The 8,580-nt window shown below is 60.7% G+C and overlaps 1 protein-coding gene across 1 annotated transcript; it reads right to left on the reverse strand.

The window, feature by feature from the left end:
- Nucleotides 1-786: 786 nt before the first annotated feature.
- On the reverse strand, nucleotides 787-8,559 carry GTPBP6 (GTP binding protein 6 (putative)). The gene is made up of 8 exons (XM_032271938.1): nucleotides 8,446-8,559; nucleotides 7,517-7,647; nucleotides 6,006-6,076; nucleotides 4,882-5,040; nucleotides 3,877-4,085; nucleotides 2,765-2,913; nucleotides 2,235-2,387; nucleotides 787-1,293 (listed from the first exon to the last, which is right to left on the reverse strand). Exons 1-8 carry the CDS (start codon nucleotides 8,461-8,463, stop codon nucleotides 1,170-1,172), a joined length of 1,014 nt encoding a protein of 337 aa, XP_032127829.1. The 5' UTR covers nucleotides 8,464-8,559; the 3' UTR covers nucleotides 787-1,169.
- Nucleotides 8,560-8,580: the final 21 nt, after the last annotated feature.

The raw sequence follows: 8,580 nt of genomic DNA on the forward strand, positions 1-8,580 counted from the left end.
AGACCAGCCTGGCCACGATGGTGAAACGCCGTCTCTACTAAAAATACAAAAATTAGGTGGGCGTGGTGGCAGGTGCCTGCAATCCTAGCTACTGGGGAGGCTGAGGCAGGAGAGTCACTTGAACCCGGGAGGTGGAGGTCGCAGTGAGCCGAGATCACGCCACCGCACTGCAGCCTGGGAGACGGAGCGAGACACCATCTCAAAAAAAAAAGTTAATTCTTTGGGCATCTTTTTCAGGTCATAGAGTTTAAAAAAAAATTAAGTTGTGAGGCTGGGTGCGATGGCTCACGCCTGTAATCCCAGCACTTTGGGAGGCTGAGGTGGGCGGATCACCGGAGGTCAGGAGTTCGAGACCAGCCTGACCGACATGGTAAAACACCATGTCTACTAAAAACACAAAAATTAGCCTGGCGTGGTGGCGGGCGCCTGTCATCCCAAATACTTGGGAGGCTGAGGCGGGAGAATCGCTTGAACCCGGGAGGCGGAGGTTGTAGCGAGCTGAGATCGCACCACAGCGCTCCAGCCTGGGTGACAGTCTTGTCTCAAAGCAAACGAAAACATACGAGGCGTTTTGTTTTTCCTGTGGACGGGGACGGGTGTGCAGACTGGCCACGCGGGGTGTTGCCACGTTGGGCAGGTGGCTCCGCACGGCCTGGCCTCACGCAGGTGAGATTCTCTCTGCGACACAGACGTCGTGGTCTGGTTTGAAGCGTCTTTATTAATAGAACTGTTTTCTTTCCCTTCTGCTTTTGGGGTTCTCTGGGCTGCTGGGAGGCCTGGTTTTCAGTCATTTCACCAGCATGGCCGTGGGCCACGAGGCCCCTCTGTGAGCACAGACAGACGGGCGGAGAGGCCACGTGCGTCCACCAGGGCCACGGCTCACAGCAGAGGCAGGACAGGCCGGAAATGCTGCTCACGGAGGCAAACGCACAGGTTCATGTCCTGCTGGAACATTCCGAGGGAAAGCAGTTCACGGCAGGCAGGCACTGAGGTCCCAGTGGAATTGTGTAGCGTGGACTCTGGGGTGGCCCGCTTCGGAGCAGCCGTGAGCATGCCACCAGCCTCCGTGGTCATCACAGCAAGCGCCTGGGACACAGAGCCTGACAAAGGGGACGCCACTGTCCTGACACAGCAATGCCACCGCACCCCAGGCCTCCTCGGGCGTCCGCTCATCCTGGAAACAGCTTCCGGAATTTGCCGTAGGCCGAGTGGCTGATGACGACCCTGACGTCGGCGGCCCCGTCCTCGGGGATCACGTCCACCTGCTGGACCGTGGCCTCCTGATGCAGCCAGCTGGGGACGGAGGCGCGTCGTGTGGAAAAGCAAAACCCGTGAGTATTCGGTTAGTTTCACGATAAATAATTAGGCTTAGCCCAGGCCGGGCGCCGTGGCTCATGCCTGTCACCCAGCACTTTGGGAAATCCAGGCGGGTGGATCACAAGGTCAGGAGTTCAAGACCAGCCTGGCCAACATGGCGAAACCCCGTCTCTACTAAAAATACAAAAATCAGCCGGGCGTGGTGGCGGGTGCCCGTCATCCCAGCTACTCGGGAGGCTGAGGCGCGAAATCGCTTGAACCCGGGAGGCGGAGGTTGCAGTGAGCTGAGATCGTGCCACGGCACTCCAGCCTGGGCACAAGAGGGAGACTCTTTTTCAAAAAAAAAAAAAAAAAAAGAAAGCTAACCCCAAGGCATTCATTGATCAGACCTTTCTGTGGCCCAGGCTGGAGTGCCGTGTTCACGCCTCAGCTCACTGCAACCTCCGCCTCCCGGGTTCAAACGATCCTCCGGCCTCAGCCTCCCGAGGAGCTGGGACTACAGGCGCCCGTCACCATGCCCGGCTGATTTTTGTATTTTTAGTAGAGACGGGGTTTCACCATGTTGGCCAGGCTGGTCTCGAACTCCCGACCTCAGGTTTTCCGCCCACGTTGGGTTCCCAAAGTCTTGGGAGGAGAGCCGTGAGCCACGGCGTCCGCTGGAGCCTGCTTTCTTACTGGTAGGGAGTCCTACAGCGTTTGAGTGTCGCTGAGCACTGATTCGGCGCCTGCTGTATGCACACTGACTCCCCAGGACACATTTGCTGCGAACCCATTCAGACACATGTAACCTCGTCTCTGCATCCTAAAGCCCTCGGGGTCCCCACAGCTCCTTCTGCACCCCGAAGCAGCCCCTTTGTGAGCCAGAGACAGGCCGCCAGAACACCGTCCCCTTCCCGCCCCGGGAGGCCGCCGCTCACCTGAGCTGGGCCCCGGCCAGCCGGACGCGCAGGGTGAGGACCTGTCTCCCCGTGGCCTTCAACACCGCCGCGTCGAGCTCAGCCTTCAGCTCCTGGAGACCGTGCCCCAGCAGGGCAGACACGGGCACCACGTTCGGTTCCGTGGGGTGGTACCTGCAAGGGCGTGGACGCCACAGAGCCCGCTCAGCCTCGGGGTGGCAGGCCGGCGGAAAGCTGGGGTCCCGGGGTCAGCCGCCCGCGGGGCACAGCGTGGGGAAGCTCCCGGTGTCTGTCACCGCTGAGGACAGGGGAGGACAGGGGGCGTCTCCCCATGCTGCAGACGCAGGGGAAGGAGACGTTTGTGCAAAGCAGGGTCCCCAGGAGTCAGCCGCCCGCGGGGCACGGCCTGGGGCAGCAACGTCTGTCTCCTGGGTTCAGGTTCTCCCGGCCTCAGCCCCCGTGCCGGCGGTCCGCACTTCCCACGAGGGCAGGGTCTGCAGCGCCTGCAGGGGAGGGCGTGAGACGCACGCGGGCACCAGGGCCGGACTCACCCGGGCACCAGGTCCACCTTGTTGTGAACCTCCAGCATGGAGTCCAGCAGCGGGGCGGGCAGCCGCAGGCCGCGCAGCGTGGCCACGACGCTGGCTTTCTGGAGCTCGGCCTCGGGGTGGCTGACGTCCCTCACGTGCACGATCAGATCCTACAAGGGCCGGGAGTGCGGTCACAACCCCAGTACCCCAAGCTTTGCCGCCCAGGCCGGAGTGCGGTAGCACGGTCTCTGCTCACCGCAGCCTCCGCTTCCCGGGTTCCGGCGATTCTCCTGCCTCAACCTCCCCGGTAGGTGGGACTACAGGCGCCCGCCACCACGCCCGGCTAACTTTTTAATTTTAGCCGAGACGACGTTTCGCCGTGTTGGCCAGGCTGGTCTCAAACCCCTGACCTCGTGATCCACCCGCCTGGGCCTCCCAAAACGCTGGGATGACAGCCATGAGCCGCCGCTCCCGGCCCTGACTATTCGTACACGGCCTCATCGCGGTGGCTGAGTGTGGGTGAGGCTGGGGCCACTGCTCAGCCTCGGCCCCGGGGACAAGGGGCGCTTGGGGACACTAAGTCTGAGGCCGACGAGGCAGTTGTGATTCTGTGCGAGTGGTGTGGGTGTCCCAGAGCCTGGCCTCTGGTTGGAGTGGGCGTCCGAGGGCCGGCCTCTTGGCTGATGCGGTTTCTCAGAGACGGTCCCTGGTCTCAGCGGGTGTCTGAGAACCTGGCCACTGGGCTGAGTGGGCATCTGAGGGCCGGCCCTTGGTCCAAGTGGGTGTCCGAGACCCTGGCCCTGTCTCAGTGGGTGTCCAAGACCCTGGCCCTGGGTCTGAGTCGGTGTCCGACAGCCCGGACCCTGGCCCCTGTCTCAGTGGGTGTCCAAGACCCTGGCCCTGGGTCTGAGTCAGTGTCCGACAGCCCGGACCCTGGTCCGAGTGGGGTCTGAGACCCTGGCCCCTGTCTCAGTGGGTGTCTGAGACCCTGGCCCCTGTTCTGAGTGGGGTCTGAGACCCCATCCCCTGTCTCAGTGGGTGTCCGATACCCCAGGCCCTGGTCTGAGTGTCTGAGACCCCGGCCCCCTCTCAGTGGGTGTCCGAGGGCCCAGCCTCCGGCAGCCCCAACTCACCGAGTGGGCCACGTCTTCCAGGGTGGCGGCGAAGGACTCGATGAGGCCGTGTGGCAGCTGGGACAAGAACCCGATGGTATCCACGTACAGGACGGTCAGGCGTGAGGGCAGCGTGCCCGCGTGGGCTGTGACGTCCAGCGTGGCAAACAACCGGTCCCGTGGCTGCAGGGCGGTGTCTCCCGTCAGCGCCTTGATCAGCGTGGTCTTCCCTGGGAGGGCGTGGAGGTCAGGGGTGCAGGGAGCCGTGGGTTCCAACCCCCGGAGCCACACCCGGGGCCTCGGAGCGATCATAGCACCCTCTTGGGCGGGGGCACCCCGGGTGACAGGTCCCCGAGCTCCCTGGGCGCCCCTGGGCCACACACGACATGCGGGACTAAGCCATTGTGGCGCCGGTGGTGTAGACGGGTGAGCGTGAGATGGCGTGGAGGGGAAGATGGTGTCGATGGAGGGAGGTGTGTGTGGATAGCACTGTCACCACAGCTGCTGTACCCACCACAGGGACCACGGGAGCCCCTTTCCCTGGGTGAGTCCTCACCACAGCTGCTGTACCCACCACAGGGACCACGAGAGCCCCTTTCCCTGGGTGAGTCCTCACCACAGCTGGTGTACCCCACAGAGACCATGGAACCCCTCCTCTGGGCACATGGTCACTTCAGCTGGTGTACCCCACCAAGAGACCACGGAACCCCCTTCCCTGGACACGTCCTCACCACAGCTGGTGTACCCCCCATGGAGACCATGGAACCCCCTCCCCTGGGTGCGTGCTCACCACAGTTGGTGTATCCCCCACGGAGACCACGGAACCCCCTCCCCTGGGTGCGTGCTCACCACAGTTGGTGTACCCCCCACGGAGACCACGGAACCCCCTCCCCTGGACAGGTCCTCACCACAGTTGGTGTGCCCCCCATGGAGACCACGGAACCCACTGCCCTTGACAGGTCCTCACCACAGCTGGTGTACCCCCCCCAGAGACCACGGAACCCCCTCCCCTGGACAGGTCCTCACCACAGTTGGTGTACCCCACCATGGAGACCACAGGGAACTCGCGCCTCATGCGCTGCCGCCGCAGCACGTGCCTTTTCTTCCGAAGCCCGTCCAGGGCCTTCCTGATCTTGGCTTCCTTCTCTTTCAGGAGACGCTGCTGCACCTGCATGAACGATTCTCCTAAAAACACCCAAGACGGCGGGGTGGTGAGCCAGGTGAAATGCGTGGGAGCGGGCAGTGCCACTGAGGGTCCACAGGGACTGCTCCTCCTGCTGCAGCATTTGGTGGCCCGGCCACGTTCCCAGCAGTGGCCCCAACACTGTCCCTTTCCCTGAGAAAGGGCTGCGCTCGGCCGGGCGCCATGGCTCACACCTGTCATCTGGCCCTTTGGGAGGCCGAGGCGGGTGGATCATGAGGTCAGGAGTTCGAGACCAGCCTGGCCAATATGATGAAACCCTGTCTCTACTAAACATACAAAAATTAGCCGGGCATGGTGGCGGGCGCCTGTAATCCCAGCTATTCGGGAGGCTGAGGCGGGAGAATCGCTTGAACCCGAGAGGCGGAGGTTTCAGTGAGCTGAGATCTCACCACTGCACCCCAGCCTGGGCAAGAGCCAGACTCCATCTCAAAAAGAAAAAGGCTAGAGCTCCACGGAGGCTTCTAAGCAGGGCACAGCCGAGACGTCATCGTGAGGGGGCTCAATGGGGCCCATTTGGCATCCTAAGTCCCAGAACCTGGGAATGGGACCTGATTTGGAAATACCATCTTTGTGCAACTCAAGACATCATCCTAGGTTAGGGTTGGGCCTGAATGCAAAGATCCATGTCCTTCTTAAAAGGCAGAGGCTGGGGTGATGTGGCCGCAAGCCAGGGACACCTGGCGTCCCCAGGAGCTGGGAGAGGCTGAAGGAGCCTCTGGAGGCTCTTGGTCTCCAGGATGGACGTGCACAGATTTCTGCTGTTTCAATCACCCCTTTGTGGCTATGTCAGCAAAACCTCACAGAAGCATCACCATCTCCTGTCTCCTCAGATGTGACCAGGAGACGGAGCCCCCAGCCGGCCCCCACCCTGTCGGAATCCTTCAGGGCTGCCGCCGACAACCGCATTCTCAGGACACCCTGGGGCGCTGCACCCGGCCGGAGTTACCTGACCCCATGATGTAGCGGGAGCCGGATCCTCCCCGGTGAAGGTGGGCGACGTCCCTTTTCAGGTTCGACCTGGCGTGGGAACAGGAGGGGTTCACTCTCCAGGGAAGCTCTCTCCCTCCCAGCAGAGGTCGAGGTGAAGGTGGAGGACGCCACAAGCCAGAGACACCTGGAGCTCCAGGAGCTGGGAGAGGCAGGAAGGGTCCTGCCCGAGAGCTTCTGGAGGGAACTGGATGATTCCATTTTACTGGGTTAGTGATACCCCAAATAGATGTTTATGTCTTGTTCCCCAGGACCTGTGAATGGGACGTTGTTTAGAAACAAGGTCTCTGCAAATATAACTAGTTAAGGATCTTGAGATGAGGTCACCCTGGATTAGGGTTAAGTCTTAAATCCAATGACAGGTGTCCTTCTAGGAGACAGAAGGGGACGGCCGGGCGCAGTGGCGGATGCCTGGAATCCCAGCACCTTGGGAGACCAAGGCAGGGGGATCATGAGGTCAGGAGATCAAACCATCCTGGCCAACATGGTGAAACCCCGTCTCTACTAAAATATAAAAAAAACTAGCTGGGCGTGGTGGTGGGCACCTGTAGTCCCAGCTACTTGGGAGAATCGCTTGAACCTGGAGGGTGGAGGTTTCACTGAGCTGAGATCCAGCCATTGCACTCCAGCCTGGGTGACAGGGCAAGACTCTGTCTCAAAAAAAAAAAAAAAATTGTAGGCAGACACAGAGGAGAAGCCCACGTGGAGACAAAGGCAGAGGCTGGAGTGATGTGGCCACAAGCCAAAGACACCTGGAGCCCCAGGAGCTGGGAGAGGCAGGAAGGGTCCTGCCCGAGAGCTTCTGGAGGGAACTGGATGATTCCATTTTACTGGGTTAAATAGTGATGCTCCAAATAGATGTTAATGTCTTGTTCCCCAGGACCTGCAAATGGGACGTTGTTTAGAAACAAGGTCTCTGCAAATGTAATTAGTTAAGGATCTTGAGATGAGGTCCCCCTGGATTAGGGAAAGTCTTAAATCCAATGACAAGTGTCCTTCTAGGAGACAGAAGAGGAGACTCAAGACACAGAGGAGGAGCCTACATGGAGATGGAGGCAGACAGTGGAGTGATGCGGCCACAAGCCAGGGACACCTGGCGCCCCCAGGAGCTGGGAGAGGCAGGAAGGAGCCTTCCCTACAGCCTCCAGAGGGAAGTGGATACAAGTGTAGTGGACTGAACAGTAGCCCCCAGGAAGATCGGTCCACATCCTAAAACCCAGAACCTGTGAATTAGGGGGGCCTCTGGGCAGAAGGGAGGAGCTGGTGTTGGGGCCCCACTGGGCGTGTAGCTAATGCGTTGTGAGTGAGGAGTATCCCAGGCTGAGGGGCGGGGAGTGGGGAGGGGAGGGAAGAGAGGCCCCCACAGTGCGTTTCTTACTGTCATATACCCCCAGAACCCCCGCACATGTGAGTACAGAATGGAGGGGCTGCAGGGTGGGCGTGGTGGTTGGCCTGGGCGTCCCGAGGTACCTGAGGAGCGGGATCTCTGCCAGGGCCACCTGCAGCCGGGCCTCCTTCGTGCGGGCATTGCAGCGGAAAATGTGCAGGACGACGGTGAAGCGGTCAAACACCTCCACGCCCCAGGCGGCTTCCAGTTCTTTCTAGAGAAGGAGAGAGTGAGCCGGGCGCAGCGGGTCACGCCTGCAATCCCAGCATTTTGGGAGGCCGAGGCGGGCGGATCACCTGAGGTCAGGAGTTCGAGACCAGCCTGGCCAAAATACTAAAATCCCGTCTCTACTAAAAATACAAAAATTAGCCTGGCGTGGTGGTGGATGCCTGTAATCCCAGCTACTCGGGAGGCTGAGGCAGGAGAATATCTTGAACCCAGGAGACGGAGGCTGCAGTGAGCCGGGATCACGCCATTGCACCCCCAGCCTGGGCGACAGAGCAGGACTCTGTCTCAAAAACAAAAACAGGGCCGGGTGCGGTGGCTCACGCCTGTCATCCCAGCACTTTGGGAGGCCGAGGCGGGTGGATCACGAGATCAGGAGTTCAAGACCAGCCTGGACAACGTGGTGAAACCCCGTCTGTACTAAAAATACAGAAAGAAGCCGGGCGCGGTGGCGGGCCCCTCTCATTCCAGCCACTCGGGAGGCTGAGGCAGCAGAATCGCTTGAACCCGGGAGGTGGAGGTTGTAGGGAGCTGAGATCACGCCACTGCCCTGCAGCTTGAGTGACAGAGTGACACTCTGTCAAAAAAAAAAAAAAAAAAGTACAAGTGAGAAGCCAGAAGGGAAGGCCAGGCCCTGGTGGCCAGCCTCACAGGGAGGAGGACGTTCCCTCGTGCGTTAAAGCCACCGTCACCCCGTCTGGCCCCTGCGTGTCGGGACCCTCTGGCGTCCACTGCTTCACTGCGTGGAGCGTGGGAGCAAACAGAGCAAAGCCACGTTCTGGGATACCTTGGTCGGGGCAGCCATCCTCTCCACATTCAGGAAGACGCACGTGATGTCCGGAGATCGTCGGATCCTCTCTAAAGAAAGGGGGTTCCCGTCAGCGGCCGGCCGTCCAGGCCTGTGGACTGCAGGACGAGCCAC

Source organism: Sapajus apella, unplaced genomic scaffold (genome assembly GCF_009761245.1).
Source record: "Sapajus apella isolate SASKATOON/1434 unplaced genomic scaffold, GSC_monkey_1.0 scaffold267, whole genome shotgun sequence".
Taxonomy (NCBI): domain Eukaryota; kingdom Metazoa; phylum Chordata; class Mammalia; order Primates; family Cebidae; genus Sapajus; species Sapajus apella.

Excerpts from the sequence above, each read along its gene's own strand:
- GTPBP6 (XM_032271938.1), bottom strand. Across the intron at positions 2,914-3,876 it reads TGGAAGACGTGGCCCACTCG|GATCTGATCGTGCACGTGAG; the intron begins GTGAGTTGGGGC and ends CGGCCCTTGTAG. Across the intron at positions 2,388-2,764 it reads AAGGTGGACCTGGTGCCCGG|GTACCACCCCACGGAACCGA; the intron begins GTGAGTCCGGCC and ends ACGCCCTTGCAG.